Here is a 15229-nt window from a genome sequence, read left to right on the forward strand (position 1 = left end):
TAAACATTCCCAAGGCCCTCAGCCTTTCCTCGTAGAGCTCAGTCTCCAGACCCCTGATCATCCTCGTCGCTCTCCTCTGCACCCTCTCGATTTTGTCCACATCCTTTTTGAAGTGAGGCCTCCAGAACTGCACACAGTACTCCAGGTGTGGCCTGACCAAGGCAGTATAGAGAGGGGCTATGACCTCCTGCGATTTCGATGCTATGGCCCCTTTGATACAACCCAGGATTGAATTAGCCTTTTTTGCCACCGCATCACACTGACTGCTCATATTCAGTTTACAGTCCACTCTTACCCCAAGATCCCTTTCACATATACTACTGCCCAGAAGTGTATCCCCCATCCAGTATTTGTGCTTCTCATTTTTGTGGCCCAGATGTAATACTGTGCACTTGTCTTTATTGAATTGCATCCTATTCACAGCTGCCCACTTCTCCAGAGTATTCAGGTCTTGTTGAATTTTAATTCTATCTTCTTGGGTGTTTGCTACCCCTCCCAATTTGGTATCATCAGCAAATTTAATGAGCAGCCCTTCCACTCCTTCATCCAGATCATTGATAAAAATATTGAAAAGTACCGGGCCCAAAACCGAGCCCTGCGGCACCCCACTGGACACCTCCCTCCAATCTGATGAAACGCCGTTGACCACCACTCTTTGTGTGCGGTCCTCCAACCAGTTCCCTATCCACCGAACTGTCCTATAGTCTACTCCACAGTCTTCCAGTTTGCCCATCAGAATGTCATGGGGGACCTTATCAAAAGCTTTACTGAAATCCAAATAAATCACGTCAACAGAGTTCCCCCGATCCAGTAAGCTGGTCACTCGATCAAAGAAGGAAACCAGGTTGGTCTGGCAGTATCTGTTAGGAACAAAACCATGCTGACTTCCCCGGATCACTGAGCGGTCCTTCTGGGACCTTCTGGGAAGTTGGAAATGGATTAATGAACGGCTTGTGTTTGTTTTTAAATATTTATATTTATTATGTTTTAAATTGTACTTGTAATTTTAATGCCTATAAATGTAATCCGCCCTGAGCCTGCTGGTGCGGGGAGGGGGGAATGTAAATTTAAACAAATAAATAAATAATAAATAAAAGGCAGAGCAGGCAAGGGTTGTCCCTGAAGCTGCCTTTCTGAACACATTTATTAGGAACCCTTTCTCTGAGTTCTTGCGTAGTGACCCACAAATACAATAGGAAGTCATTTCGATGGTTGTTGTGGGTTTTCCGGGCTGTATTGCCGTGGTCTTGGCATTGTAGTTCCTGACGTTTCGCCAGCAGCTGTGGCTGGCATCTTCAGAGGTGTAGCACCAAAAGACAGAGATCTCTCAGTGTCACAGTGTGGAAAAGATGTAGGTCATCTGACCTACATCTTTTCACAGTGTGAAAAAGATGTGAAAAGATCTTTTCACAGTGTGGAAAAGATGTAGGTCAGATGCCAGCCACAGCTGCTGGCGAAACGTCAGGAACTACAATGCCAAGACCACGGCAATACAGCCCGGAAAACCCACAACAACCATCGTTCTCCGGCCGTGAAAGCCTTCGACAATACATGGAAGTCATTTCCTCCGTAGTTTGGTCCATCTTAGTTCCCACTTCCCTGACCTGCTCCAGTGCTCGCTTTGGATAGCCTTGGAGCCCCATGAGAAAGATCCCCCCGGGTGTCACACAGCCTTTTCGGATGGTCGTTTTTGCAGCAAGTGAATTAGGAAGGGAACGCTCAGACAAGTGTGTTTGAATGTCTTATATTCCCCGGCTGGCATTTTTCCACTGACGGCAGAATGTTCATCTCTTTCAGGCTGTTCCCTACTCCAGAGAGTTTAAACAGAAATATGACTACTTCAGGAAGAAGTTAAAGAAACCAGTAAGTAATTTGTGTTTATTTTGTAATTAGAACCAGTTTTCTTGTTGGTAAGGAAAAGCACACTTTGATAGCGTGGGGTTAAGTAATCGTACATTTTCCTATACCTTTTTGCTATTCCTGATTATGTAGAACTCTCCCCGTCCTCTATTTTTTTTGCCCCTCTCATTTTTTCGGCCCTCTGCCCACCCATTCAGCAGGATGCCGGCCATCTCATCTAAGGGATTCACACGCTCAGATTCAAAGGTATTTCACACACACACAAACACACACATAATCAAATTCAGAGAAGCATCCTAGAATAGTTGTAGGGAACCCCTGTAGTTTGGGTGGGCAGTGCTCCCTTATCGGAATGCTGATAAAAAGTGGAATGGAGGTGAGGGAATGCCCCTGAGAATTTGGGGCACTTAAGAGGTATGAAGCAGGCAGTTTAGGGAAGAACTCTAGCCGGCAGAAAGTGTACAGTGGAAAGCAAATAAACAGCAAACAGTTTACAAAACAAAATAGTTATAGGCCGTTTTCACACGCCCCAAACCTCCAGAAAATCGCGCAAACCTCATGGCACGATGGCGTCTTCATAGCGCGATCTCCTATTTAATGGCTCAATTTCTGACATCATCGTGCCATTAAATGGAAAATTGTGCTATGCAGTTGCCGTCGTGCCGTGAGTTTTGCGTGATTTTCCAGAGGTGAAAGTGGCCATAGTTTTTGTCCTCCTTAACACATTAAGCCAGTGCTCCCCATATTTGATGGAGCCGACTGTAAGTAAGCATCAGTGGCTAGCTCAGAAGTTTGTTATCTGTCCTCCAGTTCAGACCTTGATCCCAAGGGGAGAGACACCTTCTTATGGTTAGACATTTTCTCTTACGTCAAGCCAAACCATAGGCAAAGGGAAGAGAAGAAGGTCCAAACTCCACAGTGATGCATGGAGTTCCAAAATTGGGATTCTAGATATCTTATTTGGCCCTACAAACCATCTGGGGGGGGGACCCTAGTACGGCTCAGGCCTGCGGGATTGAGGCAGCTATTTCTTCTTTGCCAGACTGTGTCTCTGATTGAAAATGCCACTCTCCCCCACCCCCCACACACGCATCTTCACAGAAGGTGCCACATTTACCCATATTGTGTCTTTTTCTTAAATGCTGCTTACAGCAACTGTGAAGGGGGAGTTCAAGGGCCACCGCTGCTGACCGTTACCTCCCTGCCCAGTTCAGAACATGGTATTGATTAAGAATGAGTGGCTGACTATACCCTTCAAGTAGAATTGATAAGTAACAACTGTGATTGCACCATTTCTGTAAACTAGCATTTCTCCCATCCTGTAGTTCAGAATAAACAACAAAGGCATTTGCACACAAACATTTCCAGAGTATTGCAGGGAAGAATAATAGTCTAAGCTGATCTGCTGTTATTGAGGAGTGTCTGTGTTGACATCTTTTATCCTCTGAGGCCTTTTGGAGGGGGAAGAGGGATGAGCGTTCATATTGCAGGAGAAAAGAACAATCAAAGAGAAGTGGCCTTGTTGACAACTTGAACAAATTGAATGTTTTTAAATATTCAGCTGCTATTTAATAGGGGCAAGAAAGCCCCTATTATATAGCAGTTGAATAGTGCAAGACCTTAGCACGGCTGTCAAAGACAGGATGTTTTGGAGGTCATTCATTCATAGGTTGCCATAAGTTGGAACTTGACATAATGCACACACCAAGCGGGGATGGAAAAGTGCATCTCCATTACTGAAGTCATGTTTTCTGCGCTCTCTTCTGTAAAAGCAGCTAATGAAAAATTGAAATGCATTCAGACCAATGTATGGAATTTGTTTCTCTTCCCTCCTTGAAGGCTGATATACCAAACAGATTCGAGATGAAACTCCACAGAAATAGTATTTTTGAAGAGTCGTATAGAAGAATCATGTCTGTGAAGAGACCAGACGTATTAAAAGCCAGACTTTGGATAGAATTTGAGTCAGAAAAGGGTCTTGATTATGGAGGTGTGGCCAGAGAATGGTTTTTCCTCTTGTCCAAGGAAATGTTCAACCCGTATTATGGTCTCTTTGAATATTCAGCAACGTAAGTGCATTATGCCTGAAATGCTTTCTTTTATAAGTCAAAGATTCACATGGGGCCATTTATATTTTCTGTATTCAGTGTATTGTTTGTGTTCTTATTGAAAAGAATGCACTTGTTCTATGAAAATGTACCTACTAGTTTTGAAGGTTTTTTAAAAAAATCTATAGGTCCTTGCATATATGTAATCAGCCTACATTCTTCCTATTGTTTCTTGCCTGTGTATATTAAATATAGTTTGGTTTCATTGAACTAGAGAATTTTTTTCTTTCTTACCCAAGGAACTGTATGCTAATACCTTAGAGTTAGGAACAAGTAAGTCCATTGCTAACTTTGCATCGGATTGGTTGTTCAAGAGTTGGCTGCATTCATTGGTTTTCTCTTGCAACCTTTAGGAGCCATTACAGCATTGTTAAATGAGCACACAGTGCTAAAGTGACACCTTCTGGTGAAAAACTAGAATTACAACTCAACTTTTGGGGGAAAACAATACAACGTAACTAGAACTATAGGGCCATTCTGGAAGCATCCTCACTGCGTTCGGTCCAGGTTTACCTTTCATCCTCCAGGGCTGAGTTGGGGGAGATAGGCAACTGCAGCAAAAGTTGATTATTCACAGTGTTGACTGGTTTCTTCTTCCCCATGTCAGGAAAAGAAAACTCTCCCTCTGAATTCTTAGACTATTTTTCAGTGTAAAAAAGAAAAGTTCCTTGTTTATGTTTATAATAAACTTTTTGTTGGAAAGCATAACTTTTTTTAAAGGGTGAAAAGGCTTTCTGGAATACCGTACACATGATAGCTATCTGTCACGTCTAAAACCCAAGGAAAAGGCTATAGCTCAGTAACAGAACACTTGCTTTGCATGCAGATCATGCCAAACTCAATAACAACAACAAATGCACTTATATATTGCTTTTGTAGACAGGTAAGTGCCCCATTCAGAGCAGTGAACAAAGGCAGTGTTATTATTATCCCCACAATACAGCTGGGGAGCTGAGGCTGAGAGGAGTGGTTTACCCAAGGTCACCTACTGAGCTCATGGCAGTAGTGGGATCTGAACCAACAGAGTGCTGATTTGCAACCCGACTACTTAACCACTGTACTACAGCAGCTCAGTCATCACCAGTAAAAAGGGTGACCCTGGGACTTTCTGCCACTTGGCACTATTCCAGATAGGCCGATGGTCTGACTCAGTTGCTGCAAGGCAGTCTGATATGTTTAGATTTGGATGTGAAATCTCACCCTTGCTGTATGCATTATGCGAGCATAATGGTGGCAGTATCTCCTAATAAGTTGCCAAGGGGTGATTTCATTTAATAGGGCAGCAGTTATGATGCACTATTGTTCGAGGCAAGTTTCCAGATTTATAGCCATGCATGTGCAGGTGTGCACAGGTGTCTAACTCAAGGCACCTCTCCCCTGATTTCCCTATTGAGCCAGTTTGGTGTAGGGGTTAAGAGAAGCGGGACAGTAATCTGGAGAACCGGGTCTGATTCCCCACTCCTTCACTTGAAGCCAGCTGGGTGACCTTGGGACACTCACAGCTCTTCCAGAGCTCTCTCAGCCGCACCTACCTGACAGAGTGATTGTTGTGGAGATAATAATAACATACTTCATAAACCGCTCTGAGTGAGTGTTAAGTTGTCTTGAAGGGCGGTATATAAATCAAATGTTGTTGTTGTTGTTGTTGTTGTTGTTGTTGTTATTATTGATTCACGCTGAGACCTCCCCATACAACAGTGGAACCTTCTGCATTCTGATGCCTCTCCTGCCATTTATCTCTATATACACACCATCTGCCTTATCCTTCACAAGCAACCCCTAGGCACCTGCGCAGTAGGTAATACCACATTCTCATTGGCTGGCAAAGCTGATTTAAGCTAGCCACCGATTGTTGCTGGTCAAGATAGCAAGGCACAGTGGATGGCGGCTAGCGAAGGTTGCACGTCACTCTGAGCTGCCATTTGAATTGGAGAGCCACTGATTGACGGGCTCTTTGCAGCATTGTAATTAAACACTCACGGCCTAGTTTTTCACCTATACTACTTTGGGAAAGTTTCTCATTTGTTTTACCCTCTCGACAACATCTTGGCATTAAAGGCAGGAGTAAATTACATTTCTGCCAATTACAACTACCCTTTACACATAAAAAAAGAGCTGTAGAAAGGAGCCTTAATTATAACTGCCCCTCCCCCGGGTGCAGAAGTCATTATTTAAACTCATTTAATTGCACTTTTCTGCCTAGCAGTTAACTGAGAACAGAGTTTGTTAAAAGAGTGATTTATTTTATTACTGGCCAAGCACGCTATGCGGGGCATCAATACCTATATCGCTTTCCTTATAGGTGTTCTGGCAAGCTGGAAATTATGCCCGAGACAATGGAGAAAAAACGGCCTCGCCCGTTCAATGCCACCGATTTTCTTTCAGAGCTTGTATGGGCAGTAAATGAGGTCAATGCATCAGAAGCTGTTAGGAATGAAACCACAGCAATGTGGAATTGGCTGTCCAGTTACCATAGTGTGGGTCTGATTCTGCATAGCTGCTTGCAATCTTGGCATGATATCCAATTTTGTGGATTTATAGGATGGCCGAGCATTACATCTAATCATTGCCAAGCATTTTATTGACTGGTATATTAAGAACCTAGTCTTAAACAGCTTGTCTTCGAACCCCAATATTGCCATGAGCTTAGCAGGTGGCCTTAGGTAAGCCATTCTTCTCTGCCACAGCTCCACAGCAGCATTGTGAGCAATATATAAGTGCATTTGTTGTTATCCTGAGAGGAAGTCCTTTTTTATAGCAATAGTAGAGTGTTTTGTCTCCCACTGTTCTCCTTCCAACTTGGGCTGAATACAAGATCTTCCCCATCTCTGTATTAAAAGGTGAATCGATCATGTGCCGATTCATGTTAAGGAAATGATAGGGGCTGTGGCTCAGAGGAAGAGCCCCTGCTTTACATGCGGAAGGTCACAGGTTCAATCCCTTACATCTTCAGTTTAAAAAAAGGACCAGGCAGTAGGTGATGTGAAAGACCTTCCTCCACCTGAGACCCTGAGAGCTGCTGCCAGTCGGACAGTACTGACTTTGAGGGACCAGGGGTCTGATTCACTGTAAGGCAGTTTCATGCACGGGGTGGCTTTAGACTCCCTTTCTGCCAATATGTTATCTCCTTTCCCCAAGAGTAACATCTGAACAAGACCCAGGTCTTAGGACCGGATCATTTTGTTCCTTCGTTACTCCACAAATTTTATTACAATCCTTTGTGAGATTCAGCTTTTGTTATTTGTCCATTTTTGTTCGATTTACTGGGCTGGCAAAGATGCCCGTGGTGGTTAAAAACCATCTTTTGCCAGTGAAAAAGTAATGCTGCATTAAAGCAGATGCCAGGTGATGGTTTTTGAACATAATTTGGAGCAGTCACGCAGACGACCATGTGAACTCACTGACATTCTACATGAATTCCAAAATATGTATATTTAGATTTTGTGGGGAGGAGATTTTATTTGGGCACTCTGAAGAGGGAGACGGCAAGTAGGATGTAATGTGTGTTTTTTTAAATCTATCGGTGGCAATCCATAAAAGAATGCAGCAGATTAATATGTGCAGTAGGGTGTGCATGCCTCCCCCCCCCCCAATTTCAGGTCTAAGGAGCATCCCTCTCCATCCTAAGCAAGTCGCTTTTGTATGCATGTCTGTTTGCCTGCTTGCTTCGTTCATCATCTACCTTCTTTGTTGAGATTCAAGGCTCAAGAAGTATAAAACAATGCAGTGAAGACCAATAGAATAAATGCAGTAAACAATGCAATCAAACTGAATTACCCCTTAGATAATGTAGTACATCAAGTGTGTAAAATTTGCATGCAAACACAACCCTGTTCTCTTTGTGCCCAAGACAATGCCTTAAAAAACAGCTCCTTTTCCAGAGTTCCATTTTACCACATCCTTTATAAAAATGCCCTCATAAACAGTTCCTGGTCAGGGTTCCTGATCGAAGTCCTTCTGCATCACACCGAGCTTGTCTCAGGCATGTATCTGTTTCTGTTGTATAAACAATAGGTCTGAAGAAACTGTGCCGAAGGGGTCATTGCACTTGTTATATTATCGAAGGCTTTCACGGCCGGAGAACAAACATTGTGCTTGTTGTTTGTCAGTAATGCAGATGTACGTGATGCTCATTTTTTGCTCTCCCCCCTTTTGTTACCCCCCTCCAGGGATAACTACACTCTGCAGATCAATCCAAATTCAGGCCTTTGTAACGAAGACCATCTGTCTTACTTCACCTTTATTGGCCGAGTGGCTGGGCTGGCTGTGTATCATGGGAAGCTTTTAGACGGTGAGTCGCATACGAGCGGGTGCAGCTATTTCATAGTTCTAAACGTGGTTTAAAAGCGATAATGCTGCTCCCGCCTCCCCCATCATGTTCTTTCTTTCTGTTTTACAATTAAATCGCCTAACACCCACGTCTTCCTGGTGGGAAATAAAATAAGTGACATCAATCATCTGGAAGTTCGATGAGCAGCAATCTCTCTTCTTCACACAAATGCCCTGGGAAGCAGTGCAGTTTATTCGGGCAATGCTGCAGCCTGCAAAGCAGCAGCCGTAAAAATGCCCTCGCCTGACCCTTAAAACCTGACATCCACTCCTGCCATTGCAGTTGAAAATAGGCTGACTAGGTGCCTCTCCTTTTCCACAGGTGCATTTGTTTGCACGTTTTTTAAAAAAGTCTGGGAAAAGAGAACTCAAAAGTTTTGCGCTGCTGGTTGGTAATCTCAGTAAGATGTACCCAAGAGTCATTTTCTGCCAGGGGAAGAAAGGTTGCTATGGAGGCAGGTGCAATGTTTACTGATTCCTGCTGTGCAAACCCTCACATCAGGTCCAGTTCTGTTCCTGGGGGGGGGGTGTCCCCCGGGGGCACACTCCAGTGAGTGCAGTGAGACCATTCCAGCAGAGCCCTGCTTGTAGTTGGTCAGATACAGCTGACCAGGTGTGCTTCTATTGAATGGGATGGGGCAGGGGGGAGGAAGAGTTTGGGGCCAATCCCTACCAGCTGACATACCAGCAAAGCGCTGAATTTGTTCTGGACATGTTCTTCATAGCCGTGCATCCTCAACATGGCCACAAGCACAGACGTCCCTATGTTGTTGAGCTTTGCAACCTTTCCCTGTGGCTGTGTAGGGAGCAAACCCTTCTGTTTCTTTAGAAACTGAAACAGCATCTCATCTCCAAAGCAAAGATGTGAATCTCATCTTTCCTCTCTCTTTTTGGAGCACAAGGGGCTTTAGAAAACCCCAGGAGGCATCAGCTTAGCACCCGTAAGAAGCACCCGTTCCAAAGCAGCTCCCTTCGTCTCAGGACACTTGGCTTGGAACCTTCCAATGTTACATTGGGTAAAGAGATGGCCTTTGATTTTGGGTCTTTTACAAGCACCCAGCGGTCTAAGCTGCGTACCATAATGGTAAAAACTGCAAGTTTGCTTTTGACGCTGGTGAAGCAGGCTTTGCTTAGTTCTTGATAAATAACCTGGGGCGGGAGGAAAATCTAACCGAGGATGCTGATGCTATGGAGAGTATGGGAGGGCAAAGTGGTTCCGTTTCCAAGAAGATAATACCCTTCACCAGAATGCTTCCTAAGGATTAGTACAAGTGTCCATGTTAAATGGCCCTTGGCTTCACTTCAGGGTGTTCGCTCACTCAGAGCCAAACTACAAGTGACTCCTTACACAGGTTGGACACTTGTCAGCTTCCCTCAAGTTTTGATGGGAAATGTAGGCCTCCTGGTTTTACAGCTTGGCTCTCCATTACAGCTGCAAGACCAGGACACCTACATTTCCCATCAAAACTTGAGGGAAGCTGACAAGTGTCCAACCTGTGTCAGGCGTCACTTGTAGCTTGGCTCTCAGAGGGTTGTTAATCCCTGCAGAATTCTCAGTGCCTCCCCTTTTATTGCTTGATTATATTATTCCTACAACAGCAGCTGGCAACAACCATTCTTAGGTTTTGTTTGATCGTCCAACTTGGGGGGGGGGGGTCCTCCTTCTACCAGTAACAATTTTTCCCTCTGCTGTGCCAACTTCCTAGAGATTTTTGACACTGCCTTTTTGCGCCGTTGCTTTTGGAGGAAACCAACATTTTCAGCTGAACTTTCTGATTGTGCTTACCCGCAGGTTTCTTCATTAGGCCTTTTTATAAGATGATGCTGGGAAAACCAATAACCCTGAAAGACATGGAGTCGGTGGTAAGTGAACAGTGCGAAAGGCTTATTAGGAAGATTTTCAATTATGTGTTTTTCTTCTCTGGGGAAATTACTCGATGTTGAGACTTCCAGGAAGCTTCTCCGTTTCAGACTCAAGGTTAGCACCCTGAGATTTGGGACACTACTTAGATTTTTATTCTCCCTTTTTAATGTGCCTTGGTGCTTTTTGTTGGTTTTTGCCTGTTCGTATAACTTTTCATGGAACCTCTAATGCAGTTAAATTGAATGAGAGGGAATGATTAATACAATATTAGTGGTGATTTTTTGTTTTGAATTGTACAATGGGCAGCTGTTTCGAGCAGTATTATTCTCTCTGCTGCAGAAAAAAAAAACAAGCTGAGTTTTGCGGAACTTTGTTGAGACTCCTTTAATGAAATTAATTGCCCTGATCCACGACAGGAGCCGTGCGTGCAGATTTAGCCTGTGTGTGCTTATTTATTTCATTTATATTCTACCATCAGGAACACTTACGTCCAGACACTGATCCAGAACTCTTTAGCTTCAGCAAGGTTGCATCACATGCCCTTCAACCATAGCCATTTCCACACGGCTTACCTTGTTCCGGAAAACAATATAACAGCATCTTCTCACACGATTTTGCGCGAGATTTCACTGTTTTCTGAAACAAGGTAAACCATGTGGAAACGGCCCGTATATGAGCCCTGTATGTGCAAACGTTCATCTTTTTAAGGATGCAGGCTTCAACAACAGACTACTTTGAATGGGTTGTTTGCTGTTACCTCAACGGTTGCTGGACTAGGCCTCAGCCATTATGGCACTAAGGGAACCATCTTGTGAAGCAGAAATTCAGAGGTTTATTTTTTCCTTAGAGGGATGAAACAGCAGAGTTGAAGCTGGTGTCTGGCAGTCTACAACCAGTGAGGTAATTGATGACATTTCAGTGACATGAGGAAAATGGCAGTAGTAACAGATAGAAAGCCCTGTGTCCCAAAACATCATAATCCAAATGCATTCCCATTCCTATTCTTGTGTGGCTGGTTTTATAGTCACATGGCCAGAGATGGTTCTGGGGTGATGGAAAATTGCCCGGGTAAAGATCCCTGTTTAATCAGTTGACAGCATCCTTTGTACAATAAGGTACAAAGTTTCTAATGTTGCACTCAAAGCCATGTATGCACGTGGAGCTTCCATCTTTTATCAGTAAATACTGCCTGTTCCGGCTAGCAAGGTATTGTCTAGTGTTGAGTAGAAACAGTTTTCCAAACTCTCTAGGAAGGAGTTCTTCCCTGTCCTGCTAACTGGAAATGCCAGGAATTGAACCTGAAATTTTCTTCATACGAAACCATGTCCTCCATCACTGTGACCCATTCCTGTGGCCAGTAAAGTTCTGTGTATATATATCAGAGCCCTTGTACCCACTGAACATTAATGGATACAGTCAGGGCTTTTTTTCTGGGAAAAGAGGTGGTGGAACTCAGTGGGTTGCCAGCACAGGGGGCAACTCTTGGCGGGAGGTGGTGCCCCTGGTACCACATGTGTGCGTGCAAAGTGCCCACATGCTCCCAAGGCCAATTATGTCACTTTGGGTCAGCTGGAACAAGGGGAGAGTTTTTAAAAGCTTAAATCACCCTCCGCAAAAATGGTCACATGGCTGGTGGCTCCGCCCCCTGATCTCCAGACAGAGGGAAGTTTAGATTGCCCTCCACGCCGCTGTGACCATTTTCAAGAGGTTCCGGAACTCCATTCCACTGCATTCCAGCTGGAAAAAAGCCCTGGATACAGTCAAATGTGTGTAGGATAGAAGGTAGTATACATCAGTATTTTTATTCTGGTCATGCTGAATAGCTTAGAGTTTAAAACTTGGTCATGTGGATTTTGACTTTTTACAAATTACATGATATAACTCATCAAAGTGTGTACATTTTTTTTAAAAAGCCGTATGTGTCATAAGGCGACCTTATCTAACATCTTCACATGATGTCAGATGATCTCCTTATCACATACAAATGACATTTCCCATTGATAGCACGATTTTAAAAAATATACTTTCTTTGCTAGCTGACATGTCAGGAGCTTCAGTCTACTGTGTGAGGTGTGATATTAATTTGAAAAATCTGCCCTACACCCCCAGTGATCCATGACCTGGCATTCATCTTTGCCTATCTATGAGATGAGTTAGAAATACTGTATGCCAAAAACATCGTGCCAAGTGAAATTAAGTGGAGAATGCTTCCATTGATATGCTGATGGCACTCAACTGTCAGCTTTAACTAGGCATCCAGATGCGGCTGTCTCCATCTTGAATCACTGCCTGGATGTGGGAGTCAAGTGGATGAGAGAGAAAACACTAAAATTCAATCCAGACAAAACAGAGGGGATACAAATGGAGAAGGCTGATATTCTCAAAGGGATTGATGTGGCTTTGGATGTTTTCTGGCTGACTCTTTATCATGGGTAGAAGAGCAAGGAGTGCTCCTGGACCCAGCCTTACTCTTTGGGCCAAACTACAAGTGACGAATGACACAGGTTAGACACTTGTCAGCTTCCCTCAAGTTTTGATGGGAAATGTAGGCAGCTTGGTGGAATGTTGAACAAGTGACAGTGGAAAAGTCCATTGGGCAGCAGTTGGAAAGCCAAGCTGCAAGACCAGGATGCCTACATTTCCCATCAAAACTTGAGGGAAGCTGACAAGTGTCCAACCTGTGTCGTTTGTCACTTGTAGTTTGGCCCTTTGACAAGTGGCTGGATGCAGCTGCTTGGAATGCTTTATCAATATTGAATTCCTTCTAGATGCATAGTGCAGTCGTAAGCACTTGACCCTTCTAAGCACATTGGCCTGGTTGACCCAAGCTAGCACTATCTCATCAGATCATGGAAGCTAAGCTTGGATAGTAACTGTATGGGAGACCACTGTATGGCAAAGGCAGGCAAAGGCACTGTTGCCTCGGAAGCCAATCTGGGGTCTCCATGACATGACTTGAAGGACCTATCTGAGCCAGCTCACCAGCTTAAATCCACTCTTCAGGCTTTGCTGCCTGTGTCCCCTTTTTTCCCAGGTGCAAACACCTAAGACAAGGGGGTACCCCTTCCATGGCATCTCCAGGTATATAGAATAGACTACCAAAGACCTGCAAAATGTACATTTATTTCTAGCATTTTGCAAAGGTTGCAGTATTGCCCCTTTCTCCCATAGGACTTTTAAACAAACAAATCAGGGGCAGTGAGGAGATTGCAGTTGCCTCCTCCGCTAACTCCATCTCTTCTTCATGCCTGCCTCCTCTCTCTGACCGGTAGAGAAAGAAGCCCCATTCTCCCAGACACTGCTTCTAAGCCTCCTTCTGTCCTCTGCATGTGCTTCTACTGAGCACACAAAGCAAACGCAACCGCGCCACCTCCTCCCTCTCTATCCACTGCGACTTGTCTGCTTTCTCTCCCTGGCAGGGCCCCACCACTGCGGACAGAAGAAGAAGCTGTGCTGCCCTTCCCTCATTCTGCCCTTTGTCCTTTTGCCCATTCCAGCTTCATTTCTGCCAGGTGGCAGCAGCACCAGAAATCCAGCTCCTCTCTTCCCACCCTCCAGCTCTGCTTACCGGCCCTTGTTCCCTTTCCCTGTCCAGGTTCTTCTCCTCTTTTTAGCAAACACCATTACCTCCACCCGCTGCAGCTTCCTGAGAACTGTTTCCTTGATTTTATCTGTGCCTACACAGACAACCTTTCCTAGTTTGTTTGTTTTTTTACCCTGCCCTCCATTTCCCCAATTTTTAGATTTTTCTAGAAGTTTGTAGAGAAATTTTGCTTCTTTTTGTATGGTCCTGATCCACAGATTTAAGTACCTGCCCATGGGGCTATATTGAAAGTTAGATATATTCGTTATTTGCCAGTTTCTTTATTACACATATTGATTGTATTTTATTTGCTTTTATCTGTGATCAGCTATGATCTGCCTCAAATCCTGGATAAGGTACAATATAATTTTTTTAACGAGTATTATATTTTTAAAAAACGATTTAACTGGAAGCAATTTTTTTTTAACTGCAGGACAGTGAATATTACAACTCTTTGAAATGGATTTTGGAAAATGACCCTACGGAGCTCGATCTTATGTTTTGCATAGATGAAGAAAACTTTGGACAGGTATGTTGGAGTTATGCCAAAAGACAGCGTGAACAATTCTAAGGCCTGCAGTGTGTCTATAACATTGAATTTTGAGCCATATCAGTCTATTCCAAACATGTTTCAGCTAGCAGACAAAGTCTTGGAATCAAGTCCTCAGACTTTAGTAGAGTAAGGGTATTTTAGCTGTATTTATGATTATATAAACTGGACAAAATAGCAAAGAAGTCTCTCCTAATACCCCAGTTCAAAAAAGACTTTTTAAAAAGAATGTTTTACTTTTTTATATTTTTGTAACAAGGGAAATGCCACCTATGATCTGATTTTATGCTAAAAACCGTTACTCCAAAACAATACAAATAAAGTCTAGAAAATGGTTTTCTATCCTTTGAACCTCCTAGGCTTGTAAATAATAAATCAGTGTTACTGAGAGCCAAGTCCCACATTCCATGAAAATATTCAAGTTTCTCTCCCCCCCCCCCCAAAAAAAATCTTTGCTGCTAATAATAATTAACATTAATAATAACATTCAATTTATATACCGCCCTTCTGGATGACTTAACACCCACTCAGAGCGGTTTACAAAGTATGTTACTATTATCCCCACAACAAAACACCCTGTGAGGTGGGTGAGGCAATCATAACTCTCCAGATTAGAGTCCTGCGCTCTTAACCACTACACCAAACTTACAAAACAGGCCTTTCAAACCTTTCCCTCCCAGAGTATCTCCCATGCTTCTCAAAATGCTGCCCTTGGAGTCCAGTAGAAACCCAGGAACAGAAGAGATCATGATGTGGGGGAGCTGCCATGGAGAAGCAGGAATGGGCAGAAATTGCCCCACTAGCAAAAATACTTTTCCACTGACAGAAAAGCATTGGATAGAGCTCATTATTAATTCAAAATCTTTTATCCATCATAACCTTTAAGAGGTTCTGTTTGTATCCCCATGCCACTCAGTCTTTCTGTATTCCTTAGT

The 15229-nt window shown here is 43.7% G+C and overlaps 1 protein-coding gene across 7 annotated transcripts in view; it reads left to right on the plus strand.

Moving 5' to 3' along the window:
• Positions 1–15229, plus strand: part of NEDD4L (NEDD4 like E3 ubiquitin protein ligase) — a 334192-nt gene that overhangs the window by 294265 nt on the left and 24698 nt on the right. For all 7 annotated transcript variants that reach the window (XM_054987386.1, XM_054987387.1, XM_054987388.1 and 4 more), the window contains 5 exons: positions 1798–1863; positions 3700–3929; positions 8138–8259; positions 10090–10160; positions 14178–14273. In XM_054987386.1, coding sequence (XP_054843361.1) covers positions 1798–1863; positions 3700–3929; positions 8138–8259; positions 10090–10160; positions 14178–14273 — 585 coding nt within the window. The remainder of the gene's footprint in view (positions 1–1797; positions 1864–3699; positions 3930–8137; positions 8260–10089; positions 10161–14177; positions 14274–15229) is intronic.

This window comes from Eublepharis macularius, chromosome 8 (genome assembly GCF_028583425.1).
Source record: "Eublepharis macularius isolate TG4126 chromosome 8, MPM_Emac_v1.0, whole genome shotgun sequence".
In the NCBI taxonomy this organism is placed as follows: Eukaryota; Metazoa; Chordata; class Lepidosauria; order Squamata; family Eublepharidae; genus Eublepharis; species Eublepharis macularius.